General features: G+C 35.0%; 1 protein-coding gene across 1 annotated transcript; it reads right to left on the bottom strand.

Annotated features, from left to right (window-relative positions):
- Positions 1-2,249: 2,249 nt before the first annotated feature.
- Positions 2,250-15,579, bottom strand: RSPH3 (Radial spoke head protein 3; the record flags this gene model as incomplete). Its single annotated transcript, XM_012937572.3, has 8 exons — positions 2,250-2,706; positions 4,702-4,980; positions 5,356-5,456; positions 7,981-8,153; positions 11,192-11,385; positions 12,831-13,034; positions 15,270-15,444; positions 15,482-15,579. The coding sequence occupies 8 exons, from the start codon at positions 15,577-15,579 to the stop codon at positions 2,668-2,670; spliced, it is 1,263 nt and encodes a 420-aa protein (XP_012793026.2). The 3' UTR covers positions 2,250-2,667.
- Between the last annotated feature and the right edge of the window lie 3,058 nt (positions 15,580-18,637).

Raw genomic sequence — 18,637 nt, 5'->3', positions numbered from 1 at the left:
TCTAACCCCACTGCTCGAATGGAACAGTGGAGAGAGGTGGTTGTATGCCCTCACTCTGCCTGAGGTGTTTGTATATAGGGCTTTTAGGATGCTAATAAACTTAGGCACACCCTTCCGCAGTAGAGAATCCCAGAGAACAGTCCTATCCAACGAATCGAAGGCAGCCCTGATGTCAAGAAGCACTACGATTGTTGGCCTTTGATAAGTATGGCGGTGTTCTAACAGTTGGCGGAGGGTGAAGATATGAGCAATACATCCTCGACCAGAACGAAACCCAGCCTGCTCCTCGCGAGTCAATCTTTCTCGGGTTTTGAACAACCTACGAAGTATGACGGAAGCCAATAGCTTGAACGCAATCGGAAGTAGACTTATCCCCCGATAGTTGTTACAGGAACGACGTGAACCCTTTTTAAAGATAGGGACAACTATCGACTCATTCCATGACGTTGGTACACTCTCTAGCTCCCAAACCTTTGTAAACAACGTCGTCAGTTCCTTAGTCAAAAAGTCGCCACCATCTTTAAAAAGAGCCGGAGGTAAGTCATCTGGGCCGGGTGATTTGTAAAGCTTGAAGAGTTGGAGTTCCTTGCGGACTTCCGCCTCATTTGGTGGATCAGTTGTCACCGGCCATGGAGGGCAGGACAGTCTGACCGATGTTGCCGGAGCAGCAGGCCAGTTGAACTGCCCTTCGAAAAACTCTGCCCATCGTCCAAGATGTCGATGTATGTTAGTGATTGGCATCCCATCATCCTCGCAGATTGTTTCGCTCACACCGGACTTCTTGCTGCCAGTGGCTCGGGTGAGTTGGAAGAGCTTCCGGTGATTACCAGATGCCGCTGCTGCTTCCAACTCATTAGCACGCTCCGACCACCAGGCTTCTCGGTCCTTACGCAAGCTTTGCCCAGTTTCCTTACGTAACATCCTTCGTTTATGGTCAAACTCACGGTCACCCGGAGTAGACCGACGGGCTTCAATGAGTTGTAAGGAACCAGAAGAAACCCAGTGCTTAAAAGCGGGACGTTTCGCAAACCCACAACTGACTGATCCCGCCATTTTCATGGCGTCATGCAATTGCAACCAATGCTCATCTATACTTTTCGGTGGAGTGGTAGCTAGCCTAGAGGCTAGCTCGGTTCGATACTTATTTGCAACAGAAGTTGCAACCAGCTTGCTAACATCAATCTTTTGGTGGCGGTCACTTCGTTGTCCACTGAAAAGTAAGGTAAGATTGGCGCAGACCAAAGCATGGTCAAGAGTCCAGATAGGTACTCCAAAAGGAGCGGCAGTCTTGTACACAACCACTCCAGTGGTAGCTGATCGCGATGTGATCAATCTGAGTCCAGGCTTGAGATACAGAGGGAGGACGCCAGGTGGCACATCGGCGATGACTGTGCCGAAAGTTAGTCCTAGCCGGAAACAGGTTGTGGTCTGTGCAGAGTTGCAGTGGACGGCCCCCGTTATCTGACCTGCGACCAACGAGTCCACATCGGCCACCTAAACGACTCTCTTCTGTGCCTAGACGCCCGACCTGAGCATCTAAGTCTCCGGCTAGTACTACAATATCTGTCGAACGCACTTTCTGGAGAAGAACAGATAACTGGTGGTAAAACTCATCCTTGATTGCATCCGGGCTGCAATCTGTCGGGGCATAGGCGGAGATGACGAAAAGACATCGTTTCTCACGCCGATTTCTTCTCACTTTGATGGAACTTTCTAATCTAACAGCACATAACCGACTGTTAATGGGGATCCAATCGACTAGTGCTGCCTCAGCTCTAGCGCTTAGTGCGACACCAACGCCAGCAAGACCAGACGAAGATGCTACAGGGTCCCCGGATAAGCGCACGTAAAACAAGCTTTTCGAAGCGACAGATGGAGAACGAATTTGTAGTACTTCGCCAGAGTCTTGAATACGGGTCTCGGATAGACAGCGGACATCGATATTACGACTTTCCAAAGACATAGCCAGCCCTATCTGTTGTCCGACCTGCATAAGTGTGCGAACGTTGAAGGCAGCCAGTTTGAATGGTGCACGTGGTTTCAGAAAAACTGCTTCAGTCCTCGTATTCGGTGGTAACATACAATTTTCAACCGGACAGTGACTCGAGAACGTTTAGATAGAGTCGAATTTCCACCAAAGACGAGCCGCTGTATAAGTATAAAAGAGGGTGAATAGTGTGGTAAATAATAATAATAATAGCCCATATGCACCATCGGTTTGAGATCCGGTTAAAGCGCCGGATATTCGCTTTTCGGCCTCTCATTTTCGTAAACAACACCCCCGCCACGAGAAGGCAATGAGTAGGACTTCCCTGGCAGAGGCTGTATACGCGTGGCCGTGTGAGAGTATTTTGAGAGGGAGAGCGGACTCTCCCCACTCTCGGCCGTACCAGGGAATTAAACAATCAGTTTTATTTTTGGTTTTCGCACTACTTTTGCATTTATCTTGATATTCATTCAGCAATTATTCATAAAAGTAAAATTTATGGGCTAGAATAATAAAACTAAACAGAAAGACTAATTATTTTCGCTCATTCTATTGTATTTCATTAAGTAAATAAATATTTGATATTTGTACATATAGTTTCTGTAAGGTAAAATAAGCAATCACATTCCGTAGATTCCATTTATTCAGTGTAACCAAATATTCCAATTGTTAACGTGACATTATTCTTCATCTATTTCATCACCATTCTGATCGTTCATCTAAATGGAAAATTGAGTATAAATGTGGAAAATCTTAATGTGTATACAATAGTACAGTGTCATCAATCTTAAATTACCATGGTTGTGCTTTATTTAATACCCCTTCCTTTGAGGTATATGTTGAAATATATTTTTCTTACCATAGTGCTTCCCATTTTTAATTATGTGAGTCACTACGTTCTCATGTGCTTCTGGTGAAGTAGTGGTTTCTCGATTGTAGATTCAAACAGTGTTCCACGTGCTTCAATTTGGAGTGAACAAGTTGTTATTAGTAACCCTCATACAAACAGTATGACTCAAAGCCAAGTAAATGAGCCTGTACTTTATAAATTAGTAGTATCACGTATACTTTTTCAGACTTCTGGAATATTCAGCTGTTGGTATGCACAGTTACTAAAAACTATCACATTTGTTTTATCTCATGGGAAACCAAATAATAGGTCTCTTGTTTTGCTAGAATTATATTGGCTTGTAAGTAGTTGACAATAACCCATGAAATCCGTCAATCTTTTATTATTCTACTGTAATTGTTGTTTCTATGTCAATTAGTTTTGCAATGGGATGAGTATTATATAGATCCTTATAGTTTCTCAGTAGCTTAACTAATATAGGCCAGACAAATTGTAGATAATAGTGGGATTCAATTCACATGTTTCGTCCTAATTGCAACTCATCGGTTGGATGTGTGTATTCCACTCTTGATGTGTACCCAGTGTCTTATTCACTGATTTCCTCCGTCAAAATAGTCACTAACAATGGGATACAGTTGAAGAGTCCCAACTAGTGCTATATGGCTTCCCAAATTCCACTGCCGACCACAAGCCATCTAGTTTATAAAAGTTGCCACAAAAGAATTATACTGGGGTAGTGTACGCGATATGCCGACTATGACTAATCGAAATTCAGTCAAAGTACTAACAGTAGGATAGTTCTAACCCAAACTGATAATGCAATGAACCTAACTAATAGTTTTCGTCATTTACTAGCACTGAATACTTAACCATAGTATATTAATATTAGAGCTAACAACATTTACTCAATTAACTCCTAAAATAGGGTTCGTAGTGTAAACTGGTGAAAAATTCGAAGTCGAAATGACAAATTTACTTCATCTTCATTACAAGTTTCAGTAGGGTGTAAAGGAAGAGTTAGATGTATGTAACTAAACAGTCAAATAATAATTGTTTGAGGGCTTTGTAATTAAAATAAGCTAGAATTCACTGAAAACATAGGAGTCCGCACCTGCGATTCGGTTCAACCACCAAACATACTCCTATTGCTTGGTTAGCCCAGCTATATAGATTGAAAAGACAAGAATACATCGCAGATTGTGTCCCTAGAGGACTTGTGAAATTATTGATAACACGAATATTTATAGGTAAATGAACTGACTTATACAGAGACATATTTGGGATTAACCTGGCGAGGGGAGTAATCTTACTTGCTAAGGTACGCCCATGATACGTAATGTAAAATTTTGGTTTGCTCGGCCTGTTAAAGCTTTATTGGTTCGTGTTACTATACCTTCCAGTATAATGATTCTTGTTGATATTACATAGCCATTATTTCAATATAAATAAGCATCAAAGTAGTGGCAAGCATTATGTTTGTTTTACTCGTCACTTTTTTATCCAATGTTATAAGTTGCCCTAGGTTGTCTGTCATACCATTTATTGATGGATGTTGAGCAATTTATGACTTTGAATTTGCAAAGTACGAGAGTATCACTTATTGTTACCTTATCTTCTGTAAAACATATGTGATAGCCTAAATTATATATAATAATGAATAATTGCTTAAAGATTAGCTGTCACTCTTAGTATAATTTACTCCATAAATTACAACACGTTACGTGAATCAGTCATATCAAATAATGTAGTAAGTAGTAGTAGTATCAAAATTTATGCCTTTAAGCGTTGCGACTAATTTGGTTACAAAACTTTCACTATAAAGAATGCATAAACATTAGATTAGACTAATTCAACAAACTCTCACTTCGCTATTCGGTTCATCTTTCTCCCCTTCCGCCTGTATTTCACCTTCATCATTTCGGTCATCCTTTTCAGTTTGTTCTTCTTCGTCGTCTTCTTCTCCTGGTTCTTTATCAAAAGAAGATTCAATAATATTTTCAATTTTGCTATTTTCGGTAAGCTCATCACTTGGTTCTGGTTGGTCTGATTGACCTGTTAAAGCAGCACCTGCTTCTTGCATTAACGCCATTTCAGCGGCCATTAGTTCTAATTGCCGATATTCATGGTGTCTTTCCTGAACAACCTAAGTAATAATTAATCGATATGATAATGTAAGTTATATGAAAATTTACTGTAGACTTTCTGAAATTGTGTGGGTTGTTATATTCCTAATTAGTAACTCTATAGTACATTATTACCAGATAGCTTGAATTTCGTTGGTGGGCACTTCCAGGGAGTTAATGAATTAGAGTAAAGAAGAGATCCAGTGCTTCGTGTTTCCTAACTCAGTATCAGTTCAAAAAAACGTTTAGTAATTCTATTTGTGTATATTTTTATCAAGGGGGCCTTCTAGCACAGACTCATTTTCCAATGAGGAGGATAAATTTCTGCTATAAACCAAATGGAAACATTTGAGTAAATCAATTTATAAGGAAGAGCTTAAGATCATAAAACTTACTTCTCTAATCATTCCATCTAATAATAGACAAGCATCATTCCATAATTCAAGTTCTTCATCGATTTGTTCCATGAGCCAAGGTAAAAATCCTTCTTCAATATCTACAAAAACGAAACAGATTGATAGGCAAAAATAATTGTAACGGGTAAAGGATTTATAAATATTTTATCCAGTTGTCATTTATTCTATCTGAAATGATTACATTCACTATTTAGGCTACACTCACTAATTTTCTAGACATCCAACTCTTAGTTTTTAATCCTGGAGACAAGTTGGAAGAAAATGGTTCCATGCCATATGTATTACTGGACACAGTATAGTGTATTATTAGTATCATTTATATTTTTAGAATTATTTGGTGAGATATCAAAAACCAAGGAAAACTCAGTAGCCATTGCGTTACAGTTTCAAAAGCGAATCCTCATCTCTTGAAACCGTCTAAGTTATTTCCAGTCCACTTTGTTTTAATTCGTATATCGAACTAAAATAAGCTCGAAGTTTTGAAAAAAAATAACTAAGCATCTCAAACGATTGAAGAGATCAACGTGTAAAACGGTGATCTCATATTCGATTAAATTTGTTTACCCTATTTGTAGTTCCCTTAAAATACTCGTTTATGAAATGAATTTTTCACATAAACACTAGTAATGGAATTTGAAGTAAACTTACAATTCAGAGATTAAAATAATTATCTCCCAATCCTATTTGTTAACTGAGAAGAAATTCGACACTTTTAAACAGTTTGATTCATTGCTAAAAATGATGAATGTTAGTGACTTCAACTCAGCAATTATTACTTTTAACCTTTTTTACTCATCTTACCTTCGTTTTTTCCTATCCGATAATTTTTGTGTGTTATGTTGTTCTACTTAATATTATCCAGTAATCACTCTTATTTTCTATCAATTTCCATCCATCATACCTGTTGCTGTGTAGTACTCCTAGTAATTTTCATAAATTTGTAATATTCAGGTTATTTATCATCATAATCTTAACGTATTAACATTTGTAACACTTGTTTCCGATCTTCATATGTGCTCGATCTGTGAACAATCTTCGAGTGAACTGAAGTCTTTTTTTTGCAGTAATCTATTCTATGTTGTTTAATCTCCAATACTGATAAGATTCTATAAATCAAATATTTTAGTTATTCCCAAGTAGCCTGAGTCTATGATTCAGCGCTTCTTCTGTACTTGATTATTTGTGATAACAATGAATGATACTGGTTTTAAATGATTCTCACTTTAAAAATCCACCATAGTGAGAATATTATTCACCAAAATGTAATTTTCAAACTATGTGAACAACTCGTCCTAATACAATAAGTTATGAAATGGGAACCTTAAAAAGTAGCGCTCATTCTTAAATTTTAAACAGTATGTAACTTTGATGGTTACCATAACTACTTTAGTAGTCTTGAAGTAATTTATTTAAATTATAAAACTTCTATAGCTAAATTTATCTTTAAGATGTAATCTTTTCAAAGATGAGTTTGAAGTTAGTTTTCCGACTCATATTGAATGAATACAATGACTAACAGTAAATGAATCAATCAAATCAATTTATATTAAAGTTAACACCTAAATAGATACAAAAGAATGTATCTATGTTCAGATTGAATATTTGTTGGGGTGATCCAGAAAACTTTTCGCAAAAGACAAAAAAAGCTCAGGAAACACTAAGAAGCATTTTATCCAATCAGCGTTCACTTAAAGTTTAGCCAGAAACATCAATAAAGTGAAAATTCACATGTAGAGTTTCTGATTGGCTGATTACCATACTGCTACTATGTTTAGTAACAATCCAGAATTTTCGGGAAACTGTACAAAAACGAACCTTTGGAGTAAAGTGCTTCTCGCATATTTTATGCCTTTTCTCTCGTATTCAGGTCGCTGTGTAATTCTAGCTTGGGGGTTACGAGAATAGCTTAGGAACCGAATATAGAGTTCAATTAGCAAGACTTATCAATACTATCATTGATACATGATTATCTCTCTTTGAAATTTTATAAATGAAAACATTTGAAACTAATACCTTGTGATTAACTAATTCACTAATATTATATACTTTCTAGATAAACAAAAAATATACATTATATTGAATTCAATCAATTTAAGTTAATATTTATATGGTTAAGATCATGAGTCAGTTGAAGCTAGACTACCATGGGAAACCTGGAAGCACTGGACGACCGTTTCGTTTTATTGCAGGACTCCTCAGTATTGCTCATCCACGACCTCACCTCCTGCGAGACTCGAACCCAGGACCTGCTGTTTTCGTGCGCGAGCACTTAACCACTAGACCACAGAGCCGGTATCCAACGCTGCTAATGTCTAACTTCAACTAATCCACGAAATTGAGCGATACATCCACCATTGTCTTCAGGGGGTTACTATCTCACAACAGACCTGGTTGAACTCCACTAGAACTCCAGGATATACCTCTTGAAGGTAGGTCCTGGGGGGGCGAGGTCGTGGATGCGCACTGTTGAGGAGTCCCACGATAGGACGAAACGGCCATCCAGGTTTTCCATGCTGGTCTAGCTTCAACTGACTCATGATCTTAACCATTGAAATTACTATAATATTCACAAAACCCATCTGATATTAATATTTATATATTTACCTCTTTCAACTGGATCATAAAAGTAACCGGTTTCGGTTAAATTATTAAATACATGTGTTTGTAAGTCAGCTAAATAGGCTTTAGCAAATGCTTGTGCAGCAACTTTTGTAGTCAATTCTTTTTCTTGTTCAATTACAGCTAGATATTGAGCTTTACGTCGTTCTTTTTCTTCTCTAAAATAATCGATCAAAACAAATTGAGTTTTATAAAAATGAAACTATTTTCCAATGAGTTAAATTGAAGTGTTCTAGTCAATGTGTATTGAACTTGTTAGTGTTAATGATATAATGATTGAGATATATTTGTATACACACACGTCTGTTATATACGAGATGATTGTAATGTATAGTAAGTTACTACAAGAATAACAAACCAATATTAGTCACTATAAACTACATGTTTTCGTTTTTTTAAGTAAATCCTGAATTCTAGTGTTACAGTGAACGATAAGTCAGATGGGGAAGATCAATGTGAAATTACAGAGTATGTTCATAAAATATGAAAACTGCACATTAAATATATTATTTGCACATTTTCCATCAGTTGTCTCTTACAAACTTTATCATTCATTCATTCCTATTGTTTTTAAAATTACTTCTTGTTTACATTCCTGTTCTCTTCAATTTGATCTTTTCATTCTTCTGCTAACAGGTATTCCATTTCTGATTGATGTTACATACTACTTATATCGATCACGATAAGCAGCATACAACCACAGTGTTCTCTAATACATTTTATTATTTGATTTTATACTTTTTTTATTTAACATTAGATTTGATCATTCTATAGTTTTAATGCCTTATATTTTCATTCGGTTAACATCCTCTATCTATGTTGAGACAAAGTGTGCAACTGAAACTGATACACAGCAATCTCAAGTTTTATGTTTTTTTATGACTGACCAAGTATCTTGTCCAAAATCTCTTTATTCTAAAATAATATGACAACATGAACATTTAATCTCTTTAAAATAAGTCACTGACCATTAATGTCAATCAGATTACTGAAGGGTCGTGTTTTATTAATAAACTTAAATTTAACTAAATAGTTTATGCTGTACATAAAATTTAATGATCTTTAGAAAATGATAAACCATAATTGTTTCCAACATGATATAACATTAATTACTTTGATCGGAAATCCATCGACGTGGAATATAGACTTAATATTCTGAATGTACTTGTCCTTTATTTATTCTTTTGAAATCTGTGAAGTTAGTTAGATTAAGTTATTTGTAAGGGTTTACATTTTATTATTATTATTTTGGTATTCAAAACTGTAGTTGAGCGTATTCGATTTGATTTGAGTGAATTACTCGATATTACTTTTTAGTTACAAGGTTTTAATATATTTGGATTTAGGCCAAAAATTTAAATTTAGACTGAGCATTTCGTTCCATTAGAGAATCATCAACTTTTTTTTACCTGCATCAAAGTATTGATATTCATATTTGAGACCTGAAGCTACTAACTATTTCTTCAAGTAATCCTAAGCTACACAGTTTACTTAGCCACTAACTTTTTCAATGGATATGAGGCTATTTGTAAAGGTTTTAATAGATTGATTATGGGTTTGAGTCTCAATGTAAGCATGAACATTTAACTTAGTTATACTAAATAAGCTTTTCAAGTATTTGTCCTTCAACCCATGTGAATGTGTTTTGTCATTATTTCTTAGAAGATTTTAAAAGAGTTGTTAAATATTCTACATTAATTTATTATCATCCAGTGTTGAATTATTATTAGTTAAGTCTTTTTTTTGTCATAAATTTACTCTGACAATTGATTTAACCGATAGTGAGAAATACGGACTTCTTGGTTTGAATCTGTGCCATAGCAGATATCAATACCGATAGACCAGCGTTTATTAAGTCAGTCAGCTACAACGTAGGACCAGGCACATATATGCATCGGTCCAAGTTGCCACAACTCATTAACACAACAAGATGAACATCAAATTCATCGAAGTAGTTACTTCAACGGTAATAATACATAAAAGAAAGATTGCATATGAGGATATAGTACAGGAAGAAAGAATTAGTTCGTAGAAAGAAAAATACAAAGCAATTTTAATCTCATGGTTTAAGGGAAGACAGAGAGTGTATACACAGACGCCATTGTGATCGATTCTGAGCCATGTCACCAAGAGTCTCCAACCATGTAGTCGGCATCTACCAACATGGCTCAGACCAGAAGTTAATGACTTCAAGCAGTGATGACACGTTTTGGTTTAGCCGCCCCTAACTTTCTTCCAACCATCTCCAACACCGGTTAGCATTGCATGTCGTGGTAATCGGTGTTCAGTTATTTTACTGTTGAGTTTTTTCTACGAAGTTATTTATGCATTAATAATCACCCATGTTTGTTGTGTTTAGAATTCTTTTCTGGCGTGGTAACTTAAGATTCAAACAATATGAAATATTTAATGGTTTGACAAGTATCTGTTACGTAATCTACCAGCGAATGCAATAATAACATCTGCCCTATAATCAGTGTTATCTTTTGCAAAAGCGAGAAAAAATTTTATGTTTCAACAAAACATCCGACTTGTATAAATTTTCTTCAGCCATATTCATAGATAACAGTTCAAAGAAAGTGGTTGAATGGGAGACAAAGCTTAACAAAACTTTTAGTCCTTCAACTTGCATATGTTGTTTGCAACCTTGAAGTAATATTTCCTTGAATGTAAATGATCAGTTAAACTGAATAGTTACACACTATTTGAGATAGTATGAATGTTGTTAACGTGCAGTTACAGAATGTTTAGTAGAATGAAGTGAACAAGATAACCATTTTAAAGTTTGTCGCAAAATTTTAAATATTTTAAGATGTATTTAAACAAAAATTTAAAACTATTCTATACAGTTTTTGTAACAGATGATTAATTTTGCTAATGGAAAATGTAATATTATTAATCTAAAATGTTAATTAACTCCAATATTAATAACTATGTTGTTGATTGATATTGTGAATTGACTGATCTTAGACTACCATTAGAAACCTGGAAGCACTCGATGGTCATTTAATCCTATTATGAGACTCCTCAGAAACGTGCATCCACGATTACACCCGCGGAATTCGAACCCAGGACCCTCGGCCTCGCACACAAACACTTAATACCTAGACTACTGAGCCGGCATACAACAGTGTTAGTGGTATTATTATATAATTATCTATTCATTGTACAAATCTGTTAATATTTTATAACTTACTGTATACGTCTTTCACGTTCTGTAAGTCTAGCAACTTCTAAAAGATCAGCTTGGCGTATTTCTTCAAAAGCATTCTGTTGAGCACGTATACTAGCTAATTCTTCTTCTTCCGCAATTTCAAGTAAAGATTGTTCAATTGTTTTACCAATCAAAACTTCTAATATTGGTGTAACTTCTAAATCGAAGTCAAAAAGCTGAAAAATAAATTAAATGACTATTAAATTATACTGAAATATTTATTGGAATTCTTGTTTCAAAGTACAAATATAACTAGAATGAATATGAAATAAATAGTTATGTTTACTACGCCACTGTCATTTTCATTACTGAATTGTTATTCTTTTGGTATTAAGATAGATTTATCCCCTTTTAATTCCTCAGTAAAACACTTAAAATACAAGAGATGAATAATTCTGAATAATATTAATTCATGTGTCAAAACAAACAATTTCCTAATGTGAAGTGCAAAGTTTGTGGTCAGTTATCCTTTAATTTTAAATATTAGGCTTTTTATGTAAAAGCTTGTGGTTTAGGAAGGTCATTTACAAAGTAATTTGTCTAGTTATCATTTAGTGAAACAATAACAATGAAGGGGAATCGGAAACCTACTAGGAGATTTATTAGCAATCCATGGTTACGACATTCAGTCAGTCAGTAATAGCGTAGAACTTCGTACGTACGACTTTATGTATCATCAATTCCGCAATCTATGAACGTTTCTAACGGCATAGTGTTAAGATTTCTGTGTTTCACCCTATATGATACTTTATTACGACTTGGGCACGAGATTATACGATCACTAGAATGGGTACACCAAATATAGACCAGGTCATGCCATATGCCGATACAAGAGATTTAATTAGAAGACTGAGAACAATAAAATAGTTTTATAATACAGTAAGGTTCTTTTACGCTCAGTGGAGCCCGGAATAAAATCGATGCAAGGAAAGAAGTTACAAGATTACCAGTGTAACAACACTTAGCAGGCTAGCTGTTTATCTGTCTTCTCTCACTGGCTGGTCATATTTTAATTTCATTGACCTATTAAAAACAATTATCAAATGAACCGTCAGTATCTGTGAACAGGATAATTTTAGATAATTATTTAGTAATCCAAAGGCTAAACTGATGTTAGTCAATGACGAAAACGACTTTTAAAATGATTAACGACTCAAAAGAAAGCATGCAATACTGATTACATAAAACGTACTGCAGTACAGGTATTTAAAAACCAACACACTAATTCGCCAAAGAATAACTTCAGAAATTTCATGTTTCTATTATGACTGCTTCCTTCCAAAACTAATGAAATCTATTTTCAAGTCAAACTTTGTAGTTTTACAGCCATCCTATGCTTTTTGTCTATGGAATTATTTGTTGCTTCTTGAGTAAAGTTGTTTATGTGTAAAATCCTTTTCTGCCACAGACGCTGTTATTTCTTTGAATATTCTAACATTTGCCGCCGTAATTTCATTTCCATATGCTGATTTGGCGGTATAAAGTAAACTGATCCATACATATGACAGGTTCAACGTTGTTTGTGACGGATGACTGACTGATTATACTTTATCTGTCAAATTATATTCACTCCCTAATAAAAAATAAGGGTAAAACTAATAAATAAGGATCTTCGACTCACATCTCCTTCATATATTTGAGTCATTACATCCACACCAATTTTGGCTGGTACGTAAAGTGGAGTAGGTGGTCTGTCCAGAAATTCATCGGTCTGACAAGTTTCATCTGTTTCTTCAATTTGTTCCGTAAGCGCTTCCAAGTAAAGTTCGGTCTGAACTGGTTGATGAAGTCTACCATCTAGAGGTAATGGGGATTTCGGTCTGAGCTAGGTTTTCCGACAGCAACAAAATTATCAATCATTAAATGATTCGTAAACACATATAAATTAAAAAAGGTTTTGAATGTAATAGTTAAAATAATGCTAACCATGTACACTGAAGTAACTGAGTTATATAGTACTTATGGTCATTTTAACCTATGACAGCTTGGAGAAATACCCAATTGGGCCGAAGTTAATGGTATATAAATTGAAAAGTAATAGCATTCATGAAATTCGCCGACTGTTGCTTCGCCGTACATAACTTAAGAATTCATTTGATTTTCTCTGAAAGTAATCGATGCTTTTACTGATTTTACATTAGATCAGGCATATTTTAGAATATTGAGAGGCATTATTAGGAAATACAAAATGCTTGGAATTTTATTATTCTGTTTGGAATTCAGTAGTGGATGAATGTTAATCAACAGTTTAACAAAACAATTCTTAGTGGGATGAACTATGTTCTGTGTACTTATCTATCTGACAAAGTGTGTTCAGCAGATCTATAAACTGTTTTTACTGATATTATCATAAGGTTCTGGTCCTTTAGCTCCTGATTTGCACTGGAGATTTTAGTTGAACTATGAAAAAATAAACCTTATGTATTTAATTGTAAATATGCTGTAAAAAAGTCAAGTATGAAATTAACTGCATTCCATACACGAAAATGTTTATGCTGGGACATCTGGTTCCTACGAGAATATGGACACGTCTTGCTAGCGAAACCTGCTTTCGGAACATCCTGGTAAGCTTTTCTGGCCAGAAAGTATGAAAAAAATTGCACAGAATCTCCACATTAGTTAGGCTGATGGGCAATTTATAATATAACTAAAAAATTGAATCATATAACATTAAACTTGTTACCACTCAGATTGATAAGAGATAAAAGTATTCCTGTCCTAAGTAATGTACTGCTGTTAATCCATAACGCTTTGTTTAAAAAGCAATTTTACAGTTTATCTCATCTGGCTATATGATATGCGACATCGTTTTTCTATGAATAAATCTCTTTCACGAGCAATCATTGGGTATTTTTGAACTAGAGGGGATTCAAGCGACTGAAATAATTCTGAACTCAATTTAGTTGAGTTTTAGTATTCTTAATGCTAGACAGATATATACCGCGTTCTCAGTTTCAAGTTGAACTATACGACATAATGACTGAAAACGTATCCTGTTTAGCCAGGAGAGAGGTTATCTTGGCCTGCCAAATGATGAAACTGCGTTTAAACGTTACTTTTATTGCGTTATATTTTTGAATAAGGGTTTTTATTGGCTCTGTATGCAAAGTAACTCAACACTTCCTAGACAGAAAACATATTGTATAATAGTGTAATAAGAATACGAACTTCATCAGAGCTATGTGATATCTTAGCCCAATATATTTCAAACAATCTAGTTAAAACAGATTATAAGATTAATGTTTAACTCAGCCTCTGCAGCTTTGTACAAAATTTATCTCAGACATGCGCTGGGATTTATTGTTGGTTATACAAAGATTTAAACCTTACTCAGTCACTCAAAAACAACTCGATCGCATACTAACTATACCCTGGATATATAAACATATTACACAGCGTGTTGAGTTTCACATTGTTATTCATAAAGTTTTCTCTATTGTCTTTGTTTCGCAAAACCCACCATTTGTATCTTGTCAACCTTCAACTTTATCATACCCGAATGTTCTTACGAAGTATGTGTTCAGATTGTTCTAAACGTATTGTACTAATATACCACATGGTTCTCGAAATCCACATATCTTTATTACATCGTTCGAATTAACCAAACAGGTTTGTTGATAACAAGATTTGATAACATAAGGCGGTGAAATAAAGGTCGTGTTAAAACTCCAAAGTCTTCACGCAGCGTACTAATCTGCAGTGCGTAACTCAAATAATGTAAATTTTAGTGTTTCCTTTCCATAGGTCTTAGAATTGTCTGAATCTATGGTTACTATATGTAAGCATGCAACTATCAACACTAACACCAGATTAACATAGTTTTGAAACTAAACAAGACTTACGGATGTAAGGACATGCTAAGACTTAGGCAAATGTACAAAAGTCAAGTCAAATGTAACTAAGACAACAAGAGATTCAATAATTAACAAACCAATTATTAGCAGAAAATCTATTTGTAATGTCTGTATCTTATCGTCGAAGTGTAGTTCTGATTTGTTTGTTCATATAATACAAAAAAAGCAAAAATCAATTATTATCACAGTTTGTGATGAAAACATACTTCTTCACGCATTCTACGACGAGCAATAGCGTTACGTTTCCTTTCTATTTGTTTCTGAATTTCAATAGGATCGGCCTGAGCGTGAGCAGGCAATACATGCAAAGCGTATGTGTTTCCCCTGATTACTCTCCTATCGTACATGATATTTCCGTAGTTACTGTTTATATCTTCTTCTCTGATCTTGTGTAAAAATTTATAAATATAAAAATTACATATTCTCCCGATAAATTTTCCTCCTTGCTACCACCTTAGGCTGACTAGCGAAACTGTATGTTCCTTCTGGATTTCTTGAAGGAAGGACGCTTGTCATGATTATTTATAAAAACAAGTATTCTAAATGAGATATTTAAAAGTGTAGAGTGTTTGGTTGCTATGACACAAGGTTACAACTATTTGAGCAATTAAAACGCATTTGACATCACAGTTTGAAGTGTAATTTTCAGAAATATATTCGTTAGGAGAATTTCAAATTTAGTTTGCCTAAAGTTCTAATTACAATAAATAAAAGGGTAGAATTGGTTGCTTAAAAAATATCTTAAACAAATCAATAATCAGTATATTCAATGACTTTGTGATAGGTTTGTTCTAACTGAGAGATTTCTTAGCGCTCCTTCCTTTCTTTCGATTTACAGTTTCTTATCTTTAGTAATGTCAAACTGGATTGTTGTCTGTAACTCGACTGCACTAATTCTAATCAGAATGATCAACATCTAAGGGTTCTTATATCGAGGTATTTGAGTGATTGTGTTTGCCGCAGTTCAACATAGATTTTATGTACCAGCAGCCTCAATCATCAGCCTTCGCAGTGAAGTTAGGAGGCCAATCGACCTACATTAATCCTTACAATTTATATTTATTTGAAGATTCGTTCTCGCTTTTGAATGTATCAGCAGACAGTGTTGATTTAACGTGTTAGACAATTTAAATTAAGTTGAGGTGTTTATGTCTGTCTTCATAAGAACGGCTTAACCGACCTTTTACTATTTTGGTCACCCGACATCGAGCTCGTTTTATCATATCCACCTCATATCTGAAACAAATGTGGCCTCATAAAAATCGAGTATGATACCCTAAGTTCTTTAGAACCCCACTATCACTTAAGATTTCAGATCATGAATGGGCCATCTCTGTCCAGTTAATATTAGGCGCATTACAACATCCTAATATTAGGTATCTGTAGCTTTTACTCCATAGTTGAATATGTTCTAAAATAAAGTCGTCAGCTAAGAAGATCGGAGTGGGATAGATGACACCGAATAAAAATGTTAAACCTTCAAAAATGGGATTGCTGCTAGTTACTTCACCAGTTACTCTATCATGAGATTCACAAACAAAGGGACTGATGTTCACATCATTAGTTGTGTATATAACGACTTCACTCTCTTAATTGCATCAGTTCCGATCACTTTTCGCGTAGTTGTATCGCGATAATTCTGAAGTAACGCCAAAATCATGGAATGACCGTGTCTCGGTCACAGCTTAGATAAGTGACGTTAGTTCGTCCATTAATACATCAAATCCAAGGAAGGTATTCCCTAGGCTACATGCATATGTAAACAAAACTCCTAAATAGAGCAACATAATCATTCAGACCTTGAGAACCTTAACCTTCAAGTTGGACATATGGGAATAATGTTTTATTTCCGTTGATAAAGAAATCACTATGATTGAAGATGCCACAGGTATTCGAAGTTCGACGACATCATTACACGTAACATCTTTACAATCGAAGTATGTCAACTCAGTCAAATTAGAGGTCAGAAATAATGAGATTTAAAGATAAATATTCAAGACTATCAATATGTCACGATACATTTAGTTTGGGCTGGTCAGCAGTTGCAGAGAATGCGTAGCACCGCATACCCTCTCGTTATGTGTTACGAATGCGTGACCAAGGGCCATCATCTAGGAGTGTTCAGCAAAACTATTGAGGTCAATATCAATGTCGACGACTTACAGAACTATTTACTTCGTGGATTTATTCACCGTTACATGATATCATCTTTTTCCGTTTGTATATTCGATTTTCTAGATAATATCCAATGGTCAGATTTACAGTCTTTCAAACAAGTGACATCCAATATATTTGTAGCAAGATAGCTTTGTTCTACTGATTCGTTTGTGCTCTCTTCTTGATTTCATTGTGCCGTTCCAGGTCTTTGTCATCATCTAATATGAGTAGTCTAGTCACTCAGATGTAACAATGCCAATAAATTTGATAGCACATTGAGGAATATTTTTCTTCGGTGTCAACATGTGTGTTCGTTCTAGGGCTGTGGAGATTATTGAAACAGAACAAACCTTAATATCGAACAAGAGATTGGTTTTTTGCAATATGAAAAATTATCAGATAAGAATGTAGATGACCAACGAGAAGAAACTTTTGTAGTATAAAAATGAATAGCGTACGGAAGAAAATTAGATGGACAACAATCTAAGAAGTACAGATAGACGAAGGCTATGACTACCGAAGAGATCAGAGACAGGTTAATAACATTAGTAGCAATCATGATAAGTACGATATTTATAAAAAATGATGAGATACGAGACATTCATCAGATACAGATATGTCAGGCGAAAGGTGGTAAGCTATGAATGACTATGTTGTGACCTGATCCATACTGAGTAATCCAGATCTCTCAAGTCATGTATCAGACCAAAGTACGTCATAAGTATCCTCTAACTACTCTATACTTCTGACTGGATTTTAGCATTACTCTTCGACACAATATTTGCCGTTTCATCCATGCAAAATGAAGACAGATCTTTATTCATGAATAAAATATCTGATTTTTTGAATATATATATCCTATGTCATGAATAATGCTAATCATCACTACCTGTTGCATTATAATGAACCTGAATTCGAATGTAATGCAATCTTTAGTTGCTTTTGGTTTTTTTCAACACAGATTGTATTAGCAACATTTGTCATGTCAACACATATTTCTAAAGCTTTCTCTTTTGCGATGTCAGCTATAAAACATCGTATTCATTTTACAATATTATTACTTTTTGCTTTCCATTTCATTGAGAGCAGTCATAAATCAATACATTCTCAATTGCAAATCCTTAAAAGAAGTGTATTATTTACTATCACAAGATACTTTAAAGAAATCAAACAATCAACCTAAAAGTAATTTGTTAATCTTTATGCATTCTGCCCCCAAATTTTGTAGTTAAATAGCTAATTAACTATTTGCTGAAAAAAATTTACTTTCACAAGTTCAAATGGTTCAAATGTTTGTGGACGGGAAAGAAGAAGCTTCCGCTTAACAGGCTTCCGTGTCTAGTAGCACGAGATCACGAATAACTCCAGGCAGGAACCTAGGTACGTTAACGATAAAAAAGAAAACGTGTTTGGCGAA

This window comes from Schistosoma haematobium, chromosome 6 (assembly GCF_000699445.3).
Source record: "Schistosoma haematobium chromosome 6, whole genome shotgun sequence".
Lineage (NCBI taxonomy): Eukaryota > Metazoa > Platyhelminthes > Trematoda > Strigeidida > Schistosomatidae > Schistosoma > Schistosoma haematobium.
This window is presented reverse-complemented; position numbering and strand designations above follow the sequence as displayed.